We start from the raw sequence: 12,350 nt of genomic DNA, 5'->3' as shown, positions 1-12,350 counted from the left end.
CCCAATAATTCTTTTGTTTTAACAACATTTGATAAGAGCTAACAAAATAAGTCTTCAGTGGGAGCCACGAGACAGAAATAAGGAGACAGACTAACATATTCTTGGTTTTGGTCTTTGCACAGGATTTAACAACATTAGCTTTATTCTTCTAGTTGTATTAGTGAATTATTATAATTGTAATCATATTGCTATGGTTTCACTTTTACAGATTTTACAGCAAATCATGTCACAACATAGTAGTTTTCATTTGTTGACCGTATCAAACAGTCACTCAATATAGATATTGTATCAATTGGACAAGCAAACAACCAGATACCACCCCAGACACAAATGTTCCTCCCTAATTCATCCCTGCTGTCTGCACATCTGTTGCATCATCATTCAAATCCCTACAGGCTGCTTTGCAACAAAAGTCCCTGACATCATTTCAACACGCTGTGGCCTTTTAGCCTCCTCTGCCTGCAGAGGGAATACACACTCCCCACAGCTGATTAAGTGCTTCTCATGGCTGCTTTTAAAACTGTATCCATGCCCGGATCTTTTGCCAAATGATTATTGTTTACCTTGTCCACTAAAATTGATGTCAACAACAATAATTATTATAATTACAAGTGCAGAAATGAACAAAGGGTGAGTCCGATGATCACAGGTTACCTTTATTTTCTACTAAAATACATGTTTCATGCAGGCTTTGTCACTTTTCCACAACAGTCAACAAAAACACAATGAAACTAGCACGGAGTCGCCTCGAGCCATTTTGCCTCACGACATCGGGCAAAGACGGATGTTAAAAGTTGTTCATTACAAGGTCTTGTATGTTTGCAAAATCCTAGCGACTTTGTAAAGAGTGTAATATGTTGTAACATGCGTTCATGTGACATCCCAGAGCCAGCTGATCGTACTTGGTCATATTCCTGCAATTGATAAATAATGATACGATAGTGCTTGTTTGGAAAATCATGCAAAATGTGCTGGAAAACTGGAAAAGAATAAGAAAACATTGCTGGAAAATTAAGGTCAAAAGTCGCCGAAATGCTGTCGACAGAAGTCGTTGGGTGAAGGTTCTTAAACTCTCTCCATCAATCTCCAACCAGCTGTGTTACAAGCTGGTACAGTTTAGTTGGTCTCTTCATTGATCATTAGCTGGATGTGGCCAGTAAGAAGTAAATGTTTCTTTTCTGTGACCCACAGAAAAGCTTGTGCGCTGACAGGCGACAGCGGCACAGCTGAAGTTCAGAGAGCGGAGTAGAAGGCATATGTGAATCAGAGTACACTGGATCTCAGGGAGAGACTGAGCATGGAGAAAACTCTTCACTCGACTTTACAAGGCCCGCGAATGATCTTCATATGAAAATAAAAAGAGGTAGGCAACTTCTCTCCACTGCTCAGGAATACTGACACTTTAATAAGATGCAGAGTTGGGTATGAAGTGCTCGGCAAACATGCTACACACATCGTCTGTTTTTAAAAAATGACAGTCCGGCACGGCATGCTTCGAAATCTACCACCCTCCCCTTTTTCCTTCCTCTTGTACAGTTGGTTGCATATCAACACTATTAGGACTTCAATTACGTTTTCATGTAAACAGGGAGACAACAAAACACACGGCTCATGCATTATCATCTCCAGAATGTAGAACAACAGTAAACACAGACGGATGTTACTGCACAGCATATTCAGTGGCGGCGGCGGCGGCGCGGCGGGGTGGGGTGGGGTGGGGGGTGGGGGGGTAGTTTGGATTTTAAGGTTGCATGAGAATGTCAGGGAGCTCTGTTAAGTAATACACATATAAAGCAACCACGATTCAATGCATCTTCTTTCCTTTCTTACCGCCTGTCTGCATGACATCATTAAGGGTAAACGACATGAAGGCAATCTGCTCAAGTTCACTCTCTTTCCCGCACTCCATCAGGCACGAGAACTGATCCTTGTCTCCGTTGTAGGCCAGGTCCGAGTAGCCGCTGGGTCCCCTGTGGAAAATCCTGGGACGGTCCCATCCCGACGAGTGCAGGGGGGACCGGTTCAAATACACACCCATGTCCCTTCTACTACACTTTTTGGTCGGATGCATGAAGAGGAGCCAGGTTTGTGTGTCGGGAGACAAGAGGGACGTGCCGCAAGCTTTGCTTTCGGCGTCGTCGTTCGGGACAAATTCTGGAGCGGGGAAGCCGATGATGCTGCCCTGACAACCCGTAGGTGGTTCGACGAGCTCTCGGGCCGTGTGGGGCTTGTCGAAATACAAGCCGCTGTTTTCGCTTAGGGCCTCGCATCTGTGACCTCCGGTGTGACGGGCATTGCAGTAAAGATGACTCCTGCCCTCGTGGTCTATAATCTCTGCCATTTCGCATTCACACGACTTTTTTCGAAGCATCTTACCTATATGCCACGTCTGTCCAAAGTCCTCGCTATAAATGGACAGTGCACGTGGGTACACTGTGAAAGGAATGGGGTAGGAACAGCATCTGTAAGGGACGTAGTAGGCGTAGGCGGGGATGATCAACCTGCCGTTCTCCAGCTGAACACCGTGGCCTGGACCCACAGCGAACGTGGCCCACTTGTGGATAGTTTCGCCAACCACACTCTCTGTCAAGTCTTTTGCTGGACTCCAAGTTTGCCCGTCATCACTGCTGCTAACACAACAGAGGCGGGCCTTGTTCTTACCTGTGAGGATCTGCCTCCTCTCTGTGGTGTTTCCCCACACGCAGACGAAGAATAAAAACAACATTTTGCTGTTTTTCTCATACACCGGGCAAGGGTTCATGGTGCGGCGGTTCGGTAGGAGCGCTGTTGACAGCTCCTGACTGGGGGACCACTGGAGGAAGACAAAAAAAACAAAGGACAAGAATGAGAAAAGGTGGGCTCAGATCCTGCTGAGGGGTTTTCAGTCTGAAAGCAACAGGGGTTAATGAAAGGTGCAGACACCAACCTGAACAGTTCCGTCATCTTTCAGCGTCCCTCTTCTCATCACTAGAATTTTGGCATCCTGATCCTGAGGGGAGGCTCTTTTCTCTGCAAAGGCGAGGAAGGTGCGACTGTGCCTCAGATAGACGAGAGCAGGGATCCTGTATGTGATCCCACTGAGCTCCTTCTCGAACAAAGTTGTCTTGACCAGTTCCTCCATGCTGCCACTCTTCGACGCCGTGTTCCCCATGGTGGATCAGAGCTCCTGGGGACAGACAACGATCCGGATGTGTGACAGGCGTGTGTTTGTGCTCTTGTTGTGGCTCTAAAAGCCCAGACTGGTGCTCAGAGTTGTGCGATACATGACACATGACCGCACAGCCACACACTGAATCGAACGCACAGTGCGTGGACTGCAACGAAGCCTCTTACCTTCACTTGTCACTCGTCACCCTTGGCTTTTGGCGTGAACGACATCGTAGCGTCTAATCTCACGCTGAACCAGGGACCTTTGGTGTTCACGACACTGACGCTGTGGGTTCATCGGAAGAGAAGACTTGCTCTGGAGCGAGAGAAGACACTCGCGCGCACTTCCTCGTTTGTCGTGACGTAGCCTGGAGCAGCAAAGACTATATTGAACGTGTGTTTTCCCGTTTTTATGCTAACATAATAACAGACAAGCTAACTGCTAGCTGAAACAGGAGACGAGGAACCAGTCTCCCGCTGCACTCGCAAGAATCGGCGTCCGTGATATGCGCACTGTGCTAGCAAACAGGTTTACCGCTGGCTAGCAAAAAGAAACGAATAGCGGTGGGACGTAACGTTTTCTTGCTAATAATCATATTAAAAAAACTTGCGTTGCGTGCTGGAAAACAGCAGGATAAACGTAACAACAGCTGTTAAATACCCTTAAATATCCCAGGCTAGCTAGGTGGTGTATCATCTTATCATCGAGTTCAATCTTTGAGCATTTACGATCTGTACCCACCTTCATCGCCCCCTGCCGGACCGGAGGGGGACACTCCCATTTAAAACGCTGTTGCTAGGATACGCAGCACCACATTGGCGCTGCAGCAGTTTGTTCAGCGCGTGAGAAGCGTAACTAACAAGCGTTATAAAAAGTTTACTTTTCTTTCCTCCAGATAAATGGATTTAGATGAGAATTCAAGATGACTGCTGCGTCCTGTAAACTGGAGGATGGACAGAGACATGCAACCAAATGTTTCCCTGCTCGGTCATTGCTCCATCGAAGGAAGGACGGTGGGTTAGATTCAATTTAAAGGAGATAATGCATGAAAAATAACTGGTTTATATCGTCAGGCTGCATGGAAATATCAGCACAATGGCAGCGTCACAAAAGAGTAGGCCTGCAGGTTAGTATACTAAAAATAATAATGACTCATTGTTACTGCTTCACAGTAGGATCAACAACCTTTGTGTCGTCAGTCAGGTTGTTGAAAATCTTCCTACAATATGACACTTATACTCAGAGGCCACCAAACATCATGTGTGCAGCTACACAGCATTAATAAAGAGTAACGGGTTTCTCAATTCAGCACAGTTCAGGCCGACACTGGAGATCACTTCTGTAAGGGTTTGATAATGTGCAGCATCTGCAGACTGTGGATTCAAACATATTATTTCATATGAGAAGACTTCGATAAATGGTTCATTTCAGTAAACATCTGATCAAGTGCACGTGTTATGAATCATATGCATTCCAAGCTTTGGTCATAGTCTGTACAGCAATACCATACATTGTGTATTTGACACTTTGAGTGGATTAACTGAGGACAGAACATCTATTTTGATCATCAGTTAACTGTCTGAGAAAATGCCAAAATATTCTTAGCTTCACAGCCTCTCAATCTGAAAAAATCAATCTGAATTATGATCCCTACTTAATCATGTTTTACAGACAAAATGCAAAAGCACATCATCAACACAGTCATTCAACTGCATAAAAGTACAGAAGCATTACAAAAATGTAAAGTATAGAAACAGTATAAAAACACACGTTACAAACCATTATAATGTCTCATTAAAATGCAGGATTTAGTGATTAAATGAAGGCAGCAACTTCTTTAAAAGCAGGTTATGGCATTAATAAGAAAATTACCTGTAAATTAATCTATAAAGAGAATAATTATTAGTTACTGGAGTGTTTGTATTTTTGAATCTCCAAACAACATCTGCTGACATTATTTATTCAGTTTATTTCCCTTGCAGGTGGTGGACACTGGCTTGTGGCTTACAGGAAGGCAGAGGAGCAGAGTTACAGTCACGTGCACAGACGGATTAAAGAGACTCATAAAGAACATGAGAACATTGCAGTGACTGATGCTCCTCATGGTCACACATTAAATGGACCGTTCCTCGTAAGTCACTGAACTCTACCAATGTGAAAATTGCCTATTTGACTAAATGTAGCACGATAAGTTGTCCTCAGGCCGATCTCAAATAATTACAAATGTCACTTTTCCTTTGCAGCTGCGGTTACATTGTGTGGAGAAACCATCTGAGCTGTGCACCGTTCACATCAGTGAACAGGAGCTGGATTCTGTAAGAGCCACTTTTCACATTTTAGTTCAAATTATTTGGTCGTCTGTGGAGGAGATGGACTATATATATATTTTCCTGTATGTGCTCAGGTGAAGCCTGAAGATCTCAAGATGTTCGATAGTGTAGCTTACATCGATGCCTCTGTCAACCTCCTGTCTTTAGGTGATTGTTTTTACACATCATGCAAACCCTGTGTAAAATCCTCTTTTGGAAAAGAGTCAAAAGTTCCTGAATTATTTCTCTACAGGGTCTTTCAGCAGTTTCGTGTCTTTATGAGAACTCAATCTGTCGGTAAACGGGATTCACAACATGACGTTTGATGCCTCTGACTTCCCTCATCTCCAGGTGAGATGACTGATACTATACATATTAAATAAATCATTACATACAGTTGTATAATAGATAGTCACTGCATCAATACACAACTTGACCTCACTTTTCAATCCCAACAAGAACTGGAGAGTCTTTTACTTCCATCCCACATGATTTAATTTTCTTTGCGCTGCTCCCTCTGCTCGTTTTCAGCTTCTCTCACAACTCCAGTTCTTTCAGAGCTTTTCTCTGATCTGGTGACAAACAAAGGAACCATGTACAGCTAATTAAATCTCTACTGACGCTACATCCTGCATTTCAAAATATAATTTCAAAGTTTGAGCCTGTTTGATGATTAAACCAAGTTTATTCTGAAGGTGCAAGGGTCAAATTCATAATTAAGTTGTTTTAGTGCAGGACAGATCAGGAGCCGATGTAGAAAATGTATAAGTGTGTAACATCTGTAACATTCCTCATGTTTAAACTGCTGGGAGCTCGTCACTATAACTCCTCCATGGTTATGTTTATCTTTGTTATTTATTGAAATCCTCAGGTTTTGGATTTATCCTACAACAGTCTGTCAGCTGACGATGTTGTTTCCATCGGTCGTCTTCCTCGTCTAAAAGTGCTTCATCTGACTGGAAATCAGCTTCATCATCTTCCTCCTGATCTGGGATCCACTCAGCTGTTAGTAGACTAACTAGCATTCTTATTACTTATGAAAAACATGCTCGTCTATGGTCAGACAACCAGTTAATTAATTAGCTCTTTTTGCTTTTATACATTTTGATGTAAATTTAGCTAAAAATCTACATTAACACAAAGGAATCCACATCCTTTGAAACAGTATTTGCTCATTTGATCTGGGAAAAATGTCAAAAATGCAAATTGATTGATTAAACTAGAATGACACATAGTCGAGCACATAGCCCCATCGAGGCCAGACGATCCCACACGTCTGTCTGGCTCTTAGAAGAATAAAGGGAGAAAGGAACAAACAAACATTCCAACCAAGAGACAAAGGTGAGAACATGACCTCGTAGATGGAGGTAATTAGCATGTGTGGGCGAGTTTTGTTTTTTTGATCCCATCTTCACACGCAGGTCAGTTCTGTCAATCACTGCATTGTGTAGTTCGACAAAAAGCCGACTTTCCACAGAAAAGCTATTTTTGAAAAACTCTGACATGAGTCACGGAGAAGCTGGCACAACGAAAACATATTTTCCACATCAAAATGATTGAATTCTCCGACTACGGTCCGACACTGCCTCCAGGCTTCTTTATTATATTACTACATAAAACATCTCAAGCAGGCAGCACACATGAAACAATATGTTGATTATGTCTTTGTGATTACAATTTATAAGCAAGAATGAATAGTAATATTTTCTAACTTTTTTAACACATAATGATGCAAATGTTTCATATTTGTTATGCTGATATCTTTTTATCTAATCATAATTACCAGACATCAATTGGCAATTTTGTACATTACATTTTTATATATTATATATAAATCATGTATTATTATTTAGATTATTTACATGCACATGTATTTTGTAATATGTTTTAACTTGATCAGTGCATTAATGTACTTAATGTCAAAACAGTTTCATTACAGAAAATTCACAAAAATTCAAGATGCATTTGAAACAGTTTTCAAATTAACCAGAAGGTGGCGTACACATGTACCAGATTCTCACTCCTGATCCTGGTGAAGAAAACATAAAGACGTTTAATACACCTGCTCCACAGCCTTGTATATAAAGTCAAACAGGAAACACACACACATGCAATCATGTTAAAGTATTTTTATGACTTCAACTGCATCATTTATTACTTTCACTGTTTATTAGCTCATGTTCATGTATAGACTCTGAGACATTGGTTAATTTCACTATTTTCTTTTGTGTGTGCAGGTCAGCTGCAGAAGAAGACTCACAGTTTAAAGCTCTGGAAGTTCTGATGCTTGATGACAACAAACTTTCCTCTGGAGTCTTCAACAGTCTCAGAAACCTGAAAAGGTCATTATGTGGTTTTATATTTCATATTTTCTGTTACCAAATCTTACTTAAATCGACATTGCACCAAGTCGTTGTCTAAACATACAATAGTTTATAACATCATCTAATGACGGTTTAGACCTGAAAAGCCAATATACTTATTTTGGGAATCGTAGGATCCAGTGTTTCTTTTTATATTGATTTGTTTATGTGACAAGTACAATGTAGAGACACATCGTAACAGATTGCAGGAATATATATGTAAAAAATATCTATTTTGGCCTTTGCTGCATCAAATTAGTCTATTCTTCTTTTCTATTCATCTGTTGCAATGGAAATACATGACTAAATCTCTGAAGAACCATTTCAAAAATATGAATTTGTTTTTCAATTGTCACTTACAGGTTAAAGTATTTAAATCTACAGGGGAACCGCATTTCTGAAATCCCATACGTGCAACCAACGGGGCCTTTAGAACCTGCATCCATTTCTGAAAAGGAACCCGGGGAAGACGAACCTGGTAATTGCTAAGAATCTGCTTGATGTCATTAAGTAAATGATTTAATAATCGGCCTGCGTGTCAGAGTTTCTGCAACATCTGCTGTAAAAACTCTCTTCAAAGCAGCTCACACTGAGCCAGATCCCAACAACGATGAATCTGTCGAGAGAATCTCACAGGTAATTCATTCTGCAGTTGGTGTTTGAGATGTTTCATCGTGTTTTTATAGCCTGCATTTAAAACCCGTGTGTGGTCCTTCACAAGGAAAACCTGGAGGAGCTCTGCAAAGGATCCAGTTTGCCACTACCAGAGCTTCAGTTCCTCAATTTATCTGACAACAAAGTGCGTCTCCTATTTCACATAAATCACTCCACAATTTAAAAAGAAATATTTCATGTGTCTCATCAGTGTTTTGTCGTCAGATTGCAGAGGAGGAAGCACTGATGGCCGCCGCTTTTTTCCCCATGCTTCGTGAAATCGATATTCGCTCCAACCCTCTGACCACACACAGAAGCGGTAATTCTCCTCTATCAACAAATCGTTTTTAAAAGAAGTTTTGGATTTTGAATCGCTAAAATCTCCTCCATGTCTTTGTCTGGACACAGGAGACCCTCCCTTACTGACCTACTACCTCCAGGAGAGACTGGGGATAACAATAAAGCGTAAAGAGACACGAGAAGTTGTGAAGATGCCACTGAAAGTGTCCACTGATCCAAAATGGAAGGTTGGACATGTGTTCTACATAGTGAATACTGTCTAAATCACAGTATGAAAGTTGAACAGTTATTTTAAAATGCATCTTTTTGGACATTCTCGTATCGCAGGTGGAAGAAAGAATCCCAAAGGTGTCAAAGAAACATTTGCTGATGGACGAGGAAACTGTAAAGAAAACATCAGAGTTTGAGGGGAAGAACAACGAAGACGGCCCCTTCACAGAAAACACTGATAACTTCTTTGTCACTCAGGTATGTACATGTCCGGTGGCCTTGATTTTCACACAACTCCTGTTGTTTCTAAAACTATGAATTCTACAGCAATGCATGTTAGAGTAGCGCCTTCACAATTTCTTATTTCACATTGCCGTTTAAATCGGACATAAACATAGAAACAGTGAAACCAAAGAGCATAGCAGTGATTGAAAAAACACGATAAAACAAAATCCAGACGAACCAGGTCATGGAGGGGAAGAACAGAGAGCGCGAGAGAGAGAGAGAGAGACAGACAGATGAAGAGAAAGAGATGGGGGTCCTCTCAATTCAGAAAGCCTTTAAGATCCCCCACTGCTTAGATTTATATTAGTTTGATTGTTTCATCTCTCGCACGCAATAGCGAGCCCAAGATAAATCAACAGTGAGCACCCATTGTCGCAGAGTGTGTGTGTTATGGGGTTTCCACTTTCTTTGTGTCTTTACTGAATGTTATTTCAAAATCAGGCAGCAGACGTTTCTAAATTGGATGAAAAAGAGACGGCGGAGAACGAGGACGCCACCGTTCCTGAAAAATTCCACCATTACCAAACGTTGATGGACGCGAAACCAAACCCTGGTGCGGTGGAGCCCGTTGGTGAGGCCTGTATAGTGTCACCTGCAGCTGTTTATTTTCTGTACATGTTCATCAAGCCCTGAGAGGATTGACCATACAATGGCTCCACAGTGAAGAGGAAGATTCATGCTTTTTTTTTTTTCTGTCAACAGGAATTCAAACAGCTGTTCGGATGCTGGAACACACACTGAAAACTCTCAATGTTTACGGAGACTCAAAACCAAAATCTGATAGCATCCAGATGCCACACAGAGAGAAAGAGAGAAGGGTTTGATATTCGTGCTTCACAAAATTCCCTTTCGATCAATGTTACCGTCAAATTGTAACAACAACTGTAAATAACAAGGAGATGTTTGGACCAGTGTGACTTTAAAAAATAACATTTCTGTGCACAGATAAAAGATCTTCCACCTCTGAAACCAGCGAAGCAGCCGGCAGAGAGGGTGGATGAAATGCTCAAGGAAATCAGAGAGAGTACAACGATAAGAGAACTCGCCCTGAGTAAGAACATTTCCGATACATCCCCTGAGTTACATTACATTACATTACATTTCATTTAGCTGACGCTTTTATCCAAAGCGACTTACAATAAGTGCATTCAACCATGAGGGTACAAACCCAGAACAACAAGAATAGAGAAAGTACAATTTCTTCAAAAAAGCAAAACTACAAAGTGCTATAAGTAAGTGCCATTTTAAGTGCTACTAAATTGTTAGTTTTAAAAATGTTATTCAAGTTATTCGAGTTGACCTTTCATGAACCGACGCCTTTCTTTCTTTATGTTTATGGCTCCGTGTCAGCGATAGTTCGTGGCCGGAGGGAATATGTTCCCAGGTGGTATGTCTCTCTCACTCCTCTGAACCTGATTTCCCAAGAATAACTTGAGGGAATTTCTTAAAATTGGGTCCAAAGTTCATTCGGACACGAGGATGAATTGATTAGGTTTCACTGGTCAAAGGTCAAGGTCACTGTGACCTCACAAATTTGGTTCAAATGTTCACTTAGAGGCATGGATAAACAAATTAGCATTTGGTGGTCAAAGGTCAAGGTCACGACACATATTTTTAGCCTCTTGAACATAATATCTCAAGTCTGCCTTAATGGAATTTATTTGATTTTAGACCAGTTGTCACTTGGACCCAAAGATTAAAGGTTCAGTGTGTAAGATTTAGGTGAAAATTATCTATTAGCTGAAATTAAATATAAAATAATCCTAGTGATGTTTTCACTAGTGTGTTTCATCTAAATTGTAAGGATTGTTGTTTTCTATACCCTAGAATGGGCCCTTTATATTTTAATACTTTATATATACAGGGAGCGGGTCCTCTTTACAGAGGCTGCCATGTTTTTTACAGTAGCCCAGACTGGACAAACTAAACACCTTTTGAGTTTCTATGACAACTGAAGGCTACCACAGGTTCTCTTTCATGTTTGGAAGGGGAGGGTGAGGTGAGAGGTATTCAGCTGCAACATGAAACTTCACCACTAGATGTCACTAAATTCCACACACTGAACCTTTAAATGATTTGATTTCAGTGTTCAAAGGTCACAGTGACCTCATATGAGTCTGGAAAAAAAGTATCTAGACTGAAATTGCCCTCGTTGGAGGAGACATACAACCGCAGGGGGGGTAATTCTAATTTTTCTCCACACAGGCGATGCCATAGATGGCACACGTGTTAACAAGCAAGAACATAAGGAAGTTTTATCGCTGCTGAGGGACATGAAGACAAAGTACAAGATGCTGCACAAGAAAAGCATTGAACAACTAGCCAGCGTTGAGTCTGACAGAAACACCGACCTTCATAAAGCTCCACCCCCACCTGGTCAGACGCTCTAATTCATGTTCAGATGTTACGATGCACTTTTCTTCCTGCTTTGCTGATGGCGGTGTAGACCTGGTGTGTGAGGAACTGAAATCTCCATCTCATTAATACTATGACAGGCATGTAGTATGTCTTAATATGTAAAATGTTTTGAAACCATCTGGAGAATATTTATACTCTGCAAGATAAAGGTAATCAATAGATTTACTATCTCATATCTCCTGGTTTGTTTATCAGACATATATAATTGTATGATTCATATATGATCGGTCACTATTTCATTTCCATCAGGCAGGATCCAGAGCACTGAGTCGAGCAGTTGTTTGTGAACAGACCTCAGCAGCTCAGTCAGATTTTCAGCTCACACGATCATGTCTTATTACAGCACTGGTTGATATGTTTACATGACGTTCCAACAAGCTCAATGTTTCTTTTTTCATTTGGAGTCATGTTTCTTTGTTTGTTTTCGTTGTTCATTCCTCGTTTGATTTCATGCTTCGGTCCTTCATATGATTCCAATTATTTGTCTTCGGCGCCGCTCGCAGATGTGGAATGCGAGTTCAGCCCAGGTGAAATAAATCAATAGGTGCTGTGAAGATGCTGTCATGCGAGATTCGACTTTGTTACCTTCATCTGTGAATATTTCCCTGCTTCTGTGTCTATTAAATGGTAAATAAATAATGCATTGCATATTGTTTAAAGCCA

General features: G+C 41.3%; 2 protein-coding genes across 2 annotated transcripts in view; one reads left to right on the top strand and one right to left on the bottom strand.

Annotated features, from left to right (window-relative positions):
* The window catches only part of xrra1 (X-ray radiation resistance associated 1), a 15,596-nt gene extending 3,246 nt beyond the window's left edge, over positions 1 to 12,350 (top strand). The window contains 18 exon segments of the mRNA XM_035178154.2: positions 1,192 to 1,363; positions 4,044 to 4,161; positions 5,131 to 5,279; positions 5,392 to 5,463; positions 5,553 to 5,625; positions 5,711 to 5,808; positions 6,329 to 6,462; positions 7,695 to 7,799; positions 8,183 to 8,298; positions 8,404 to 8,456; positions 8,542 to 8,619; positions 8,700 to 8,793; positions 8,883 to 9,001; positions 9,102 to 9,242; positions 9,711 to 9,840; positions 9,972 to 10,087; positions 10,215 to 10,320; positions 11,475 to 12,350. Of these exon segments, the coding sequence (XP_035034045.2) occupies positions 4,071 to 4,161; positions 5,131 to 5,279; positions 5,392 to 5,463; positions 5,553 to 5,625; positions 5,711 to 5,808; positions 6,329 to 6,462; positions 7,695 to 7,799; positions 8,183 to 8,298; positions 8,404 to 8,456; positions 8,542 to 8,619; positions 8,700 to 8,793; positions 8,883 to 9,001; positions 9,102 to 9,242; positions 9,711 to 9,840; positions 9,972 to 10,087; positions 10,215 to 10,320; positions 11,475 to 11,659 (1,860 nt within the window). The 5' untranslated portion in view covers positions 1,192 to 1,363; positions 4,044 to 4,070 and the 3' untranslated portion in view covers positions 11,660 to 12,350.
* Positions 636 to 3,886, bottom strand: neu3.1 (sialidase 3 (membrane sialidase), tandem duplicate 1). The gene is made up of 3 exons (XM_035178157.2): positions 3,334 to 3,886; positions 2,927 to 3,166; positions 636 to 2,812 (listed from the first exon to the last, which is right to left on the bottom strand). Exons 2-3 carry the CDS (start codon positions 3,149 to 3,151, stop codon positions 1,805 to 1,807), a joined length of 1,233 nt encoding a protein of 410 aa, XP_035034048.1. The 5' UTR covers positions 3,152 to 3,166; positions 3,334 to 3,886; the 3' UTR covers positions 636 to 1,804.

This window comes from Hippoglossus stenolepis, chromosome 15, assembly GCF_022539355.2.
Source record: "Hippoglossus stenolepis isolate QCI-W04-F060 chromosome 15, HSTE1.2, whole genome shotgun sequence".
Classification (NCBI taxonomy): domain Eukaryota; kingdom Metazoa; phylum Chordata; class Actinopteri; order Pleuronectiformes; family Pleuronectidae; genus Hippoglossus; species Hippoglossus stenolepis.
The sequence above is the reverse complement of the archived record's forward strand: the minus strand, read 5'-3'. Positions and strand labels throughout refer to the sequence as shown.